Source organism: Cyprinodon tularosa, unplaced genomic scaffold, assembly GCF_016077235.1.
Source record: "Cyprinodon tularosa strain WSP-4 unplaced genomic scaffold, ASM1607723v1 ctg733, whole genome shotgun sequence".
NCBI lineage: Eukaryota > Metazoa > Chordata > Actinopteri > Cyprinodontiformes > Cyprinodontidae > Cyprinodon > Cyprinodon tularosa.
The window spans coordinates 395718-411195 of record NW_024039489.1 but is presented as its reverse complement, the minus strand read 5'-3'; the positions used below and the strand labels follow the sequence as shown (position 1 = coordinate 411195).

Sequence of the window (15478 nt, the reverse complement as noted above, 5' to 3'; positions counted from 1 at the left end):
TTAATGGAAATATAAAAAAAATGTTCTGCAGAAATACTGCAGAATTACATCCTTTAAATTCTTCATTATTTTGTTGTTATTTATGTGCAAAATTTAGATTTAAATTGTATAAGAAATGTTGAAAACATCTACTATAGTGTTAAATGGCCCAGTGGTCAGTTGTAATTAGCCTTTAATAGGCTGGTTGTGCTACCTTCAGCCTGTGTTTTCTGTCGGTGTGGGAGGGGCTTGTGGGGGTGGGGGAGAGAGATTTATCCTCCTGAAAATGGTTGTCTTAATCCGTTCTTAGAGGATAGAGGCTTAGTTGCTCCTCAGCGTAGAAGGACCACAGGTTGTGTCAGAGGGAAGCAATCTGGACAATCTGTGGAATAATAACTCACTTCTTACATTCCTGTTTGGGTCAGCAGCTGCTGTATCAAAGCTTTAAGGGACTCAGTCAGAGGAAATATTAAAAAATCAGAGCTGGTTTTATTTTATTTTAATCAACATTTTACTGTTTGTCTGCTGAATCAGTTCCTGGCAACATGAAGGACCGCCTGGCCCAGCTGAAGGAGGTACGGTTGCACTGTTAGTTATTCTCATGAAGATTTAAACGCTCAATGAGACACTTTTGGACTCTGAAGGCCTGAACTGGTTTCTGCCATCACTTTAGAATGACAAACATTAACCAAACTTTTGCATTACTAATGTTTTATGCTTTTTTTCAAAATTTCTGATAGTTCATATATTTACTATTCATATTTATCCTAATAGGTTTTTTTAAGCCTTTTACATTGATTTTATATTTTGATGCTACACTTTGGGTTCCTGTGTTCTTGATGAGCTGAATTCAGTCTAACTTATAGTTGGCGTCTCTGAAATGAGATTAACTGGACATATACTGGGAGTGATGGGATCAGGTATGCATCTATTTCTCCTGCTGTGAAACAATGAGACCATAAAGACACAGAGCTACAGTCACAGTAGCACAACGCTTCATTTCCAGGCCTCGTGTAAATTGTCAAATCAACACAGCTGCTGAACAAATGGGGAGAGAAACTAGAAATCACAACCCAGTAAGATGGAGATAATTTCACATATATTTAGCAGTAAAGCCAGAGATCCACACAAATCACTCAGGTAGGAACAATGGTGGATTTAAAATTAGAAAAGGGGGCAAATATCAGGCATGGGGCCAGAAACAGACATTTGAATACACACAATTATTATTTTTCTCCCTTTGTCCCTCTCTTCCTGTCCCATGCTTTACATTTTATCTCTCCCTGTTTACTCCTCTTCCTAATTGTTGTTCCTTTTCTCTCCCTCTTTTTCTTGTGCTTTTCTTCTCCTTTTGTCTTTGTCCTCATATTCTACTTCTTCTTTCTCTCTTCCTGTCATCTTTTCTGTTATCTTCCTCTCCATGTTCTCTTTTGTCCATTTAATAATTTTCTCCCGAAAACCTGTTTTTGTGAGTCTTGGTCTCAGCAAATCTTGTGTGGAATCATGTTTTTCCTTGGCCTGTTTTGTGAGATAAAATGTTTTTTGGCTGTCTGAATACCAGCTTGCAGCTGATGTTTAATGTGTGTGTGTTTACACAGCCCTCATGACGTGAACAGGAGACCTGTTCTGAATGTTAATTTGGCTAAAATTGATGTCTTTGATGAATTGAAGTGTTTTTTCTTGGGAATAACCAAATGTTCAAGTGTGAGGAAGTTCTTTATGCAGGGGGTGGGTTTGTTCCCCTGGGGGAAATGTGTGTGTGTGTGTAAAAATGTATGTACTGAAATGCCTCAGTCACAGAGAGCTCTATCTTGCTCCGTCCAAAGGATGTTAAATAAATGTGAACATTATTTCTTCCAAGAAAATGCTTCCGCCTCAGCTTCCTAACGTCAGCCTTGCAATGTGGACATCCATTTGCACTGACATGAGAACCATCACAGCCTTGGTATCTAAGCCCAAAAAAACAACTGCTAAAAAAAGGTGTTAACGTCATTGCTGTGCTTCCTGCATGTTGTGCGTGTGGTTGCTGCTGCTCATTCGTTGTAACTCTAAGAGCAGCTTTCTGCTCTTCATCTTTCTCCTCTCTTCAGAACCATTGGGGTTGCATCTTTACATTTTCTTTATCTTTCCTCTTATTTTCTCTCCTGCTCTTGCCTCTTCATGCAGTTTGCTTTTAAAAAGTTTTGCTGCTGTCTTCCTGGATCTTTCCTGCACGTGTGCAATAAGATGGACTGATCTAATGTAGTCAGGACTGAAGACACACATAACACTCTAAGCTTCTGATGGCATTTCAACAGAGACATTTTATACAAAAACAGAACTAATATATGCCAATAAGTAAGAACTGTATTTCCATATCTAAATGAGGGGTTTTATGGGGTCTCGGGATCTTGGGGCCTAGTTTTCCCTCATGGCCCCGGGGCCAGAGTGGAGAAGCAGTGGGTAAAACTGCCGCTCCAATGCTGAGTGACTGAATGATTTGTTCGTCAGCTCTGGTATTTGGAAATGAGATAAGATCAGATTCACTAATTGTTTTTTGTCACAGCATAAAGCGTCTAAAACCGTGGCTAATATATATCTACTAAAACACTGCAAAGTGCTGCCGGTGACGATTATTTATGGGACTTCTTTTCACCTCCAAAATAAAAAGCAGATCAGCCAATAGAAAATAATAGAACAGTTGGTCTGTTTCTGGTGCTTGTTTGTCAGAAATCAGCAAAGTTACTTCTAAACAATTATCTCCAATTAGAAGTACGGTAACCAGTAAAGAGCATTAAGACATAATCATGTACATTTAAATGTCACTATTAAAGGAAATTCAACCAGTTCGCACCTCTGCTCCTGGAATTTCAGTCCAATAGAAAATCAGAAGCCTCCATGTTGTTCTGAATGTTCCATGTTAAGATGAGATGAATCCAAATGGTGGAGGGGGCAACCCTGAAGGACTGGAAACCTGAAAACACACTAAACCGCTGGTTGTTTAAGATTGCAATGGCTTCACTTTCCTTAGACTTAGACCTACACTTAGACTTTTCATTTCGTATCCACAGATTGTATACAATACAAAATTTCATTTTTTTTTACAGCTGTAATTACATTTCCTTTTCTTAAAGTGCAGATGTGATCAGATGTAAACATTGAGAGAAAAAAACATGTCTGTGAGTTTCAGAGCATATTTGATAAAAAATTAATTGATAAAAGCCAGTTTTAAACATCACTTTAAAACAGGACTCAGGGAAAACAGCTCTTTGGATTTTAAAGGTTGCAGATGCCTGGTTTATAGTATTGATCAAATCCACTGGGTCCTGTCAGAATAACAGGCTTTGATCTGATTAGGATAATCAACTACGGCACAAACATGCTTGCAATTGGCAGTTTGTCAAGGTTAGGATTTTTTTTGTGTGCATCATTTACTATTAAAGAAGGAAGTTGACTGTATGGAAATATCTGGGTCGGTGTGAATATTTTAAACACTGTGTGGGTCAGAGAAATTCAAACTCTCACAAGTTCTCAGTTTTAAAAGACTCACTAAATTTGTATGTTGTTTAATTAAATCTTCTCCTGCTCACTAGAAAGAGCTGTCTGTCTCCATCTAACCTTATCTTTTACATCTTTAAGCTGTTTATTTAGAAATCAGCAGGCATAATTTCATGAGTTTGAGGTTCCCTTGGTGGGAGAATAAAGCTCCTAACTGTATTCTAGGATGCTGATGAAGGTTCTCAGTCTTTCAGGTCATAGTCATTCCGTAAAAGTTTAAAAACAATCCACTGGACTTGGTTTCCAAGGTTTGAAGAAGTTTCGCTTCCCCTCCAGGAAGCTTTCTCAGACATTTGATTGAGAAAGCTTCCTGGAGGGGAAGCGAAACGTCTTCAAACCAGTGGATTGTTTTTAAACTGTATTCCAGGATGGGCAGAATCTAATCTAATTTACTTCCATAGAGGAGATTTAACTGCTGTCCAACTTGTTCTCCATCTTTCTAACAGAAGAGCGATCCTGGTGGAGATGACATCCAGGTTCCTGTGGAGAGTGAGGCTTTCATGGACGACTTCTTTGCTCAAGTACTCTCTTCCTGTCCCTGTCCTTCCCCAGACATTAGGACAGCTGTGTGTGTTGCATGATGACCTCGCCGTGGTTTGAGTTTGTATTTGTTTTCAGATTGAAGATATTCGTACCTGCATTGACAAGATTGATGAGAGCGTGACAGAAATAAAGAAACTGTACTCCACCATCCTGTCGGCCCCTACATCCGACCAAAGTAATTGTTTCTGACCGTCTCCTGGGCACCTACTGTACGTCTTTAACTGGGTTATTTATAACCAGTGTCTTTTACCTTTTGAACTCAGAAACCCAGGATGATGTTGAAACTCTCACCAATGAGATTAAAAAGTCAGCCAACAATGCAAGAAACAAGCTGAAGAGTCAGTATCTGTTCTTCCTTTCCTACAGTGTATTCTTTTACATTTATCGCTACATAGAATTGTTTTAAAGTCGATACGCTCTGGTACATGTTTTTGTATTAAATCTCTAATGTTTTCTTATTCCTTGTGTTTGTTTCAGGTATTGAGCGGCAGCTTGAGACGAACACAGATGAAAGGGCCTCAGCAGACCTCAGGATACGCAAATCTCAGGTCAGACGATGCTGTTCATAGCTTAAACATGCAGGAGAAGGCTATGTATGATTCTGTTGACCCTTCCTCCCTATTATTCCCTGGATATGAATGCTACCTTGGTGCTGATTGATTTATCTACTGCTTCTGACACATCAGATAATCCTGGTGTGCAAAGAACTGTATTAAATGCACCCAGTTAATTGGTACCAGTCACATCCACTGACAAGAACTTTCTGGGTAAAACAAAACAAATCTCCTGTTACTGTAGGGCATCCCTCAGGGTACTGCATTTGGCTCTCTTCTGTTTTCTTTGTATTTTTTGCCTTTAGATTCAGTTTTTCATGAAAATATCCTGTTTAATTGCTTTCCTGATGACCCTCTGTTGAAATGATAAGTTATTATGTTTACTTCCTGTAAAAACATTTAATTATGGATGGAAATAAACATCCTGAGTCTTAATTATATTTAAAAAATCACTTAGCAGAACGTAATTTCTAGGCAAATCAGCTGCTGCAGTTATATAAGAAATTCAGGTTCGATTATTGATAATCTCTTAAAGCGGACAAAGAGATAAACTATATTTTTAATTCGAGCTTTCTTGATTGTATGATTTTAGTTATAAAATTGATATAATCAGATTATAATCAGATTGATCTGAGTGAGTCATCCATGGATTAGACTATAGTCAAACAGTAGGGGTTTGAACAATTTAATCACTTATTTTTGTTTTGATTGTAATGGCCTCTATACTCTGACCTTATATGATTTTAGGATGCTTGCAGCAACTTTTAATGAAATTATGGCCAATTACATTGTTTCTGCCAATGATGTTGTGGCAAACCACAAGGGGGCTTCACTTACACCCAGATGACCAGATGTTTTGATTGAAAAAATATGAAAAACATGATATTTCTGAGCTGCTTATCCCGATTGTTGAACTATTATACTAGTTGATTCTGAGTAAAAGACTGGATCAAATGTAGCTCCTGTGTCATCGTTTCTACAATTTAAAACTTCAGGCCTTGAAATAGCAAAAAATTATCAATGACTTGATAACTTGCTGACAATTCAAAATGATTTTGCCAAAGGAGCAAAAACATTTGGCCAATGTTTATTATGTTATATGGTTTTAATAAGAAAATAAATGTATTGAAAATGGGACAAGTGTGACGCTAACTATCTAACAGTGTCTACATAGGTCACAGAAGCATTTCTGGATAATCCACACATGGATTTATCTACCAAATGCATTTCAGATAAATGTATTAAATTCATCCATAATTATATTTAATTCAAATATTCTACTAAAGACTCTTAAGCTGCTATTATTTAATTTATAGCCTTGGTGAAGGAATATGAGCACCACATTGTCCACTATACCTATGTTTGATGCGCAAAAGCAATTAAAATTAAGATTATTTTCTGCTTATGCATTTACATAATCCACTGACTTATTGGTATTTTTTTTTATAACTCAATGAAACTAATGGCCAGTCAGTAAATTAGTAACTACTGATGTAAATAATAATAATAATAATAAATGTATTACAGTTTCAGCAAGTTATAATCTTATTGGCTTCATATCAATAAAAATGTTCAGAATTATTACATTATTCAGCAATATTCACCGGTTTGATAACCTTATCGGCTGCTACAGTCAAAGTAGAGCTTTTGAATTTAAAGCAAACAGCGAAGGAGCTTTTCTGCTCTCTGCCTCTAAAGTGTAAAATAACACATCTCTGTTTTTCATGTTGACTTTTAAACATCAGTTCTCCAAGATAATCAAAGTTATTATTTTTAAAGGTACCCTTTTTGATTTTAATTGACTATTCAAATGCATGTCTTAATTATATCTGTGCTTCTACATTTACTGTTATGCATTTCCTTTTATAGCAGGTACAGCAGTTCTAGAGGTGTTTGTAAATAAGGTGTAGAAAACTATTTGACCTCGGATCTTAATCATGGCAAAACATAGGAAACCCAAATTAAGTCCAGATATTTACATCCAAGATGAACTTTGCACTGACAGAGTAGAAAGAAATCCATTAACATGGTCACAGAATTAAATGCCATCTCCATTTTCCCCACAGCATGCAATTCTGGCTAAAAAGTTTGTTGAGGTCATGACAAAGTACAACGAGGCTCAGGTTGACTTCAGGGATAAGAGCAAAGGAAGGATTGCCCGACAGCTTGAGATCAGTAAGTAGCTGTTTATTCGTGATCAACAGGTAACAAGATCACGGAAAACCAGGTTCACATCATTCTGGTTATGACTGCAAAATCCATCTGCACTTTCATCAAGATGTTTTACTGTGATTTTAACTTATTCATTTTGTTTCAATATATAAAGAACTCTTTGTTTGGTGCTTAGTGCTTACTACAACTATTGCAGATTTTAATAGTCCTGAAAAACTACAATATTAGGGTATTTTTTGAAAAAAACAAAAAGATATTTCTAAAACTTTAGACTGAAAGTCTCGGCTTCCGTTACAATTACGGTAAACTGAGCAGTTTTCCACCACATTTCTGATTTTCTTTACCTTCTCCTCTGGTATTTCCAGTTTTAGCCATTCTGTTTATTTATTCTGAGGATGACATCAAATAATAAATAACTAATTTGACACAGATTCTCCTAGTTTGTAATATGAAATAAATCTTCTACTTTTTCAAAGTTACCAAACGGCGACCTTACAGTCATGTTTTTGGAAGGAACCAGAGTATCAAGGAAAACCTTTTCATATGTAGAGAGAAGAAACCAACTCAATGCAAAAAAATATTTTTTATTCAGATTCTAACCAAGGACGTTATTAATGCAAGGCGACAGCGCTTTGATGCATTGGAGATTTAAGAAATGTGATAGTTCTCTACTTTGATGTGATTCAATGAACATGAAAAAAAAAACAATCTGGTTTAAATTAATAATCTGCTGATGCAGAGTCAGTTAAGACAAAACTATCTATCTCCAATCTCTATGCTTTTCTATCAATCAGTGTATAGCGCCCTTAGTTATAACAAAGCGTTTGTTCTAGTCTATGTTTTCTGTTATATTTATGGACTGAAATAAAGTTCCTCGAAGATTTTAGTAGTGTTTGATCAGCTTAAAATCCAATTAAATAATGAAACAGGGCTACCAAATTCACTTGATTTATAAAGGAATTTAAGATCAGATTTAACTACTTAGTTCTAACTCTAGTACTGATCCCAAATGATTATTTTCCAGAATGTAGGCGTCTGCAAAGAGGGGAAAAGAACTGAAAATATAAATCCAAGACATTTAAGGATTTAAGGTTTAGCTCTGATAAAAAAACAAAAAGGTAATTAAAGGAAAATAATCGGTTTCTCCTCTGGCAGCTTAAGCCCATAGCAGCACCCCTACTGACGTAGCCCAGGATGACCTTTGACCCTACAAAGACTTTTTAATACAAAACTGTTTTCCATTTTATTTGTAGCGGGGAAGAAAACTACAGATGAGGAGTTAGAGGAGATGCTGGAGGGGGGCAATTCTGCTGTCTTCACTGCTGGGGTAAGACCTGTATGTCCTATAGGTCCGGTGTACAACTCGGGAGGTCAAATGAGCCATTTCACTGAAAAGATCCCATTAAAATGGCAATGTTCAGCTAGTTCTAACAAACAATGGATTTTTTTTTACCATGTTCTGCTAAAGACACTAACATTCCCACAACACAAGATGAGTTCTTGAAAACTGTAAAATCCTGCTGTACAGCCAAACACTCCAGTATAAATGTACTCATCAATAATGATTTTGTACAGAGTATATGTGCAACATCAATAATAAATTATTTCCTCTAAGGTTAAGCCAATTAAAGATTCTATACCGATGCTTCACAGAGCCAGGTTGTTCTACAAGAGATTCCATTTTAGTTCACAGAATATAATTAACTATACTGGGTTTACTGTTGTGACCCCTGCTGCTTATCAGATTTATTCGATAAATTTGTGTTTAAAGACAAGGGCAGGGTTGCTGGCAAAGCTGATCCTCTAACTAGGTGTACCAAAAAGCTAGAATGAACAACAGCAGACATAATCCATTCAGCATGTCTGGCTTCCTAAATAAACAAATATATTTATATACTGATCATCAGAACATGCAAAAGGCTGGAAGGAGAATATGCAGATGTAATCATGTAGCTATAAAAACTGAATTAATCATACCAAACACTGACTGTGTGTTGTTGTGTGTCTTTATTTAGCATGTTTTTAAAGGGAGGTTTTGAGCTATACTACAAGAAATGCTTGAGGTCATTGTGGTTAGGGCCCTGTCAGACATCGCTGATTTAACCAGTGTATGCCCAACGTCTCAGAATCTCCTAAAATGCTGACATGCGCTGAACTTTCAATTTTTTGAGCTTCAATTTTTTGCATATACATAGAGTATTCATAACGAGTCCAGAACTTGTGTCCAAAGATAGCCTAACTTATGCATAATGCACGGCAGCGTAATGCCATGAAATGATGCACAATCATCATTTCATGGGCATCACAAATCATCAGTTAAAGCTGCTCCCTTCAGGAGGCGCCTTGTCTGTATAAAAAGATGTCTTTGATCGCTGTATTTGCCACCCAGCCAAAAATAATAGAATAAAGAAATAAGGTTTTTGGTGGCAGCAGATTGAGCGTCATGTCTGCTAGGAAGTTTGTTGGTGGTGGGCGTGAACGCAGGGAGGATCCATCACACTCACCTTCTGGCTCACCCTATGATGGGGATGAGGTCTGGAGGAGAACTGACGGTTTCCTCCTGTGAACCCCCTTTATACCAAAACGCTGCCAATACGCCATTATACAGTAGCTGGAAGTTAGAAACACGTTCAGCGCTCGTCTGGAACACGTCAGATACGTTGACATGTGTTGGAGAGAAGTTCTTGATAAGTATGCAGTCGCCATGACCTGTGAGTAACTTACTCTGAATGTATGTCACGGATCACAAAACTGACCTGGAATTTATGGCCTATGTATTGCAGACCAGGCATAAGTCGGGAAATTTAGAGCCTACGTACTTGCTGTATGTCGTGCTCATAACGTATACCAAACATACCCATAACTTATTCAAAGTATGCCAGTGTTTTTGTCTGATTTTTCATGTTTTCTAATTCACGTATACTCGTCTAAATCATCAAGGTGTGACAGGGGCTTAAGAAGGGGGCAGAGGTACGATGTAAAACAAAGATTCTGTTTGTCCCAAAGGTATTTACAATTTAAAAGGCCCTCTGCTCAGGTGCGATCACTATGTGGAGATGAAGCACAATGGTGATACAAAATAAAATTCTCAACATCTCCACCAGGGACGCCAACAAATTTATCTGCTTCAATCACAGGCTGCTGGATTCCTATTGTTTCATCTCAACCAACACAACCTGTCTATGACAGGAAAGACCAACAGACCATATCAGAATATTCAATTACTTTCATTTTCAACAGTTAGAGACTGATTGTGTTTGCTTCTCCCAAAAGCCAAAAGACTGTCCTAGTTGTCTGCCTGTTTTTATAGCAGTCTAACATTTAGTCTCTTTCTCCTTCCTCAGATTACAGAGTCAAAGATCAACCAGCAGGCCCTGAATGAGATCGAGGCTCGTCATAAAGACATCATGAGGTTGGAGAGCAGCATTAAAGAGCTCCATGACATGTTTGTTGATATCGCCATGCTGGTGGAGAACCAGGTAAACATCAAAACCATCAAAAGTTGCTCTCTCAAATCTCTCATCAAAAGGTCGCACTGACTCAGTATTAGCCTGCAGTAGTTACAGATATAAATACAACACAGAGCTATTCCAGCCATACAGCTCAACTCCTGCTCAACTTCTTTTTCTGAACCGATGAACCTAAAATGGCCATCGAACATTTAAATTCAGAGTAACTACGGATGAAAGCTGCAGCGTCTCACTAAACCATATTTCTTCTCATTGTATGTGTACACACACATATATATATATATATATATATATATATATATATATATATATATATATATATATATATATATATATATATACACTCACCGGCCACTTTATTAGGTACCCAATGCTAGTAACGGGTTGGACCCCCTTTTGCCTTCAGAACTGCCTCAATTCTTCGTGGCATACATTCAACAAGGTGCTGGAAGCATTCCTCAGGGAGTTTGGTCCATATTGACATGATGGCATCACACAGTTGCCGCAGATTTGTCGGCTGCACATCCATGATGCGAATCTCCCGTTCCATCACATCCCAAAGATGCTCTATTGGATTGAGATCTGGTGACTGTGGAGGCCATTTGAGTACAGTGAACTCATTGTCATGTTCAAGAAACCAGTCTGAGATTATTCCAGCTTTATGACATGGCGCATTATCCTGCTGAAAGTAGCCATCAGAAGTTGGGTACATTGTGGTCATAAAGGGATGGACATGGTCAGCAGCAATACTCAGGTAGGCTGTGGCGTTGCAACGATGCTCAATTGGTACCAAGGGGCCAAAAGAGTGCCAAGAAAATATTCCCCACACCATGACACCACCTCCACCAGCCTGAAGCGTTGATACAAGGCAGGATGGATCCATGCTTTCATGTTGTAGACACCAAATTCTGACCCTACCATCCGAATGTCGCAGCAGAAATCGAGACTCATCAGACCAGGCAACGTTTTTCCAATCTTCTATTGTCCAATTTCGATGAGCTTGTGCAAATTGTAGCCTCAGTTTCCTGTTCTTAGCTGAAAGGAGTGGCACCCGGTGTGGTCTTCTGCTGCTGTAGCCCATCTGCCTCAAAGTTCGACGTACTGTGCGTTCAGAGATGCTCTTCTGCCCACCTTGGTTGTAACGGGTGGTTATTTGAGTCACTGTTGCCCTTCTATCAGCTCCAACCAGTCTGGCCATTCTCCTCTGACCTTTGGCATCAACAAGGCATTTCCGCCCACAGAACTGCCGCTCACTGGATGTTTTTTCTTTTTCGGACCATTCTCTGTAAACCCTAGAGATGGTTGTGCGTGAAAATCCCAGTAGATCAGCAGTTTCTGAAATACTCAGACCAGCCCTTCTGGCACCAACAATCATGCCACGTTCAAAGTCACTCAGATCACCTTTCTTCCCCATACTGATGCTCGGTTTGAGCTGCAGGAGATTGTCTTGACCATGTCTACATGCCTAAATGCACTGAGTTGCCGTCATGTGATTGGCTGCTTAGAAATTAAGTGTTAACGAGCAGTTGGACAGGTGTACCTAATAAAGTGGCCGGTGAGTGTATATATATATACAGTCTGGTGCAGAGGGTGGAAGGTGTTTTCCTAACACATGACTTTTCAATAAGATAGAGAAATGTTTATAATTTGATGCAATTTGAGGAACTTACTCTGACATATTGTCAGATTTATGCAGATTTCAGTTTGATGCTGATATCAGCTACTGAGTCTCACTGTGCTCTCTATTTTTAAACCTCCAGGGAGGAATGATTGACAGAATAGAGAGCAACATGGACCAGTCTGTGGGGTTCGTGGAGAGGGCAGTGGCTGACACCAAGAAGGCTGCCAAGTTCCAACAGGAGGCGCGCAGGGTGAGTTCATGCCCATTATTATTCACTGTTAGCAGGAAACGTTCAGAATGACTGATGGCGGCGGGCTGCAGGGAGAGGCTTAGGAGCTGGACTGAGATCATTATGGGATGAACACTTCAGCCTTTGTGTTGCTCCACTCAGTCTGTGAACCTCTGTCCTCTCTGCTGCCACACATCCTGAAAACCAACGTAACTGTCAGATCAGAAATAAAGCAGGAATGTTTCTCTCTTTTACTGATTTATATTACAGACTACCTGATTAACCTTTTCTTTTTTTCCTACAGATCAATGTTCCCTACAGTCCTTAGTGTCTGCATTATTTTCATAACCAAACATTGAGCCCGCTCCATCCTAAACAATCATTTCCAAACTTTTAAACTCGCATTTTAACTTTCCAGCTGTCTCAGCAGAAACATTAACTAAATCTGCATCCATTATCTAGACATCCTGCACCTTTTGAGCAGTAGGAGAGGCACCTCATGAGCTTCTGAGCATCTGAGGCGCTTCAGAAGCAGCAGCTGCTGTAGTTGTATAATTGAACTTTGCGCCGAGAGTAGCAAAGATGCTTCAGCTGCATGTCAGAAGTAAACTTGTACAAGCATCAAAAATGAAGCAGCAGGTGCGTTTTTGCCGCTTCTGCTGCTTCTACTCTGAACGTAGCATTATAGCAGCAGTTATACCAAGATTGTATAAAAATATGAAAACATTTTGCCTAAAAAAAAAAGAAAAGGTTTTTGTCCATCAATATGCTCTATGCAGAACTCGTCATGTGGAAACGTTTTAGTTTCACCTGGCTACCCAATTATTTTTGATTAATCAGAAAAAAACATCAATCGATTTGCAAAATAATTGTTAGCTGCCGCCTTAATGCTCACTATTAAAGCCAACCACAGGGAGACCTTAGATGGCACAGCTGGACTGCGGGACAGGCTGGTGGATTAAAGCACAAACAGAGATTTATATGGAGAGAATGTTGTTACATTATTGTTGGAGAGAAGAAGTTTAATAAATGAAAATATAAAAAGAAATCCAGAGATGATAATTTAAAAGACTTTTTATTTTAGCTTAAAAAAAACTTTTTCAATTTAACTTTGCAGTTTTCAAAATTTAGAATTTTTTCAAATTACTGTTTTTCGGTTGGGTATTATAAATAATTGCATTCTTCATGTCTGGAAGTGGAGTTTCCTCTGGAGAGAGGAGCAACGATGCATTTCTATTGGTCAACAATGATGTAGACAAAAACAATCTTTATGGGAGAAGAGTGAATCATTAAAAAAATTACATTTGAAAAGAATACAATCTTTGAAACTCAGTCTAAAAAAGACACATTTTAAAACAAAATTTGAAGTTTTTCAAGGTTCATTTTTGGATTAAATAGATTTTAAAATATCATTTAATAAACATGGTCTCTGTAGCAAAACCTGGAACAAGATTCACTGGAGATTTATTCAAAATAAATCAACCAGCAGCCAAAAGTTTGCACACCCCCCTCAGGCAGGGTTGTTTAGAGGATTATTATCATCATAACTATATCTAGGGATCGTCTCAGGTGTTCACCTGATGAAGCTCATTGAGAAAATCAAAAGATTTTTTTTAAAAATATGAAAGATTTATTTATTTATTTTTTTTACTTTTTTGCAATATATCTATAATTTTCATAGTATTTATCTTATAGTATATTTTTAGGGTTTTGAAGTCTTCACTCCATACTGCACAGGTCAGCTGGTCTGACATCAGAGTAAAGTTTAAACAGTAAAGATCCAGATAAACCAGATCAGTTATCAGATGTCAAAAGGAAAAGAAATGAAAAGTCAAGCAGACAGAAGTTGGGTTCAGATTTAGGAGCAAGTGAAGGAAATGTCAATCAAAGGAAACAGCTTTCTTCTTCTCTGGTTTTAACTCAGGCTGTATTCTGGATAAAGGAGCTATGTTTAACTCCAGCTGTCTTGTTAACCAAACTGCTTCCCTCTTTTCTCCAGAAACAAATGATGATCTTCTGCTGCTGCTCGATTCTGGCCCTCATCCTCGGCTCCTTTGTCTACAGCTTCTTTAAATAGAGATCTCTGTCTGAGGCCACTGAGGCCCACTTCAGCAGGAAACAGGGGAATGTTGTTAAAGGACTCTGCTCAGTGTCGCTCAATTTAAAGAAAGAAAGGGAAATACACGGGTATAAAGCATTTCTTATTTTTGATCAATCATTTATATTTAATTGTCTTTATAAGCTTATATTAACCTTCCTAACCAGGGGTTGTCTCACAACAGTAAAACATCCACTGTTATATCTAAGAAAATCCTTCTTCCAAAAAAAAAAAGATCTTTGAAAGTTAGATGGACGGATTTATTCATAACATTATTTATCAACTCTTGCAAATCTTAAAATAAACTGGATCTAACCATAAAACTGTTAAACTAAACCATTTCCAAGTCACAGCATTCCTCCTTTAACAATACTCCAGATTAGGGCAATTGATTGCATTTGCAATATAATTACAATTTAAGAGGCACAATTTTTTTATCGTACTGTATTTAATAATTAAAGTTCATGAAATGATTCCTATAAGACAGATATCAACTCCTTAAAGCCAGCAGGTTTAAGTTCTCTAATGTAACCTCTTAGTGAGTTAGAATTATTGGTATGAAATTAAAATAGATTTGAATAAGTTTGTTATATATATGTTTAACAATATTACTTATGGGTTTTTTTCTAGACGACTGCATCATTGCCTTGAGGCTTGATTTCTACTTGTTGTGGGTCTTTGTTTTATTGTGTTTTTATGATAAAGCTGTGAAAATGAAATCATTTTAAGCATATTTTATTGTGCTTAATGCACCTCTGTTTAGAGCTTTTATGGCAGCCCCCTTCAGCAGTGATGATCGACTGGTTCATGTTTGGATATGAACCTCCTGCTGCTCCTGCTGAGCTTCTTTTAAGTGTGAAAATAAGCCTTAATGGACGTGTAATCTGGTCAGGGTGCAAGCCCGTTCTCTGGGTCAGTCTAGTTAATTAGAAAACAAAAAACATGAAATAATCTGATTTGAAAACAAACATTAGTGAAACAGGTTGGACATGAAACAGCTAAAACCTATTAAACATTCTTCTTCTTCTGTTGTGATTGAAGCAGTGTTAGCTTTTCCTACAAAGAAACTGTGTTTTTGTGTCCTTGTTAAGCTTTAATCAGTTAAGGAGGTTTAAATAAAGTAGAAAATTTTCTCTTGTATAAATTTGTCCCTTTCTTTTTTAGATTACAAAAGAAGAAACATTTTTGTTTGTCAGTCCATCTCAATAAAAAAATATATTTGGCGTTGCCTCCTTTTCAACATATTGGACTAATATTACTGATCCCGTCTGGCTC

The 15478-nt window shown here is 37.7% G+C and overlaps 1 protein-coding gene across 1 annotated transcript; it reads left to right on the top strand.

Moving 5' to 3' along the window:
• Positions 1-297: 297 nt before the first annotated feature.
• On the top strand, positions 298-14663 carry zgc:165520 (uncharacterized protein LOC571872 homolog). Its single transcript, XM_038269650.1, has 10 exons — positions 298-554; positions 3963-4037; positions 4135-4234; positions 4323-4397; positions 4537-4607; positions 6680-6788; positions 8039-8112; positions 10130-10264; positions 12016-12126; positions 14105-14663. Exons 1-10 carry the CDS (start codon positions 525-527, stop codon positions 14180-14182), a joined length of 858 nt encoding a protein of 285 aa, XP_038125578.1. The 5' UTR covers positions 298-524; the 3' UTR covers positions 14183-14663.
• The last annotated feature ends 815 nt before the right edge of the window (positions 14664-15478 follow it).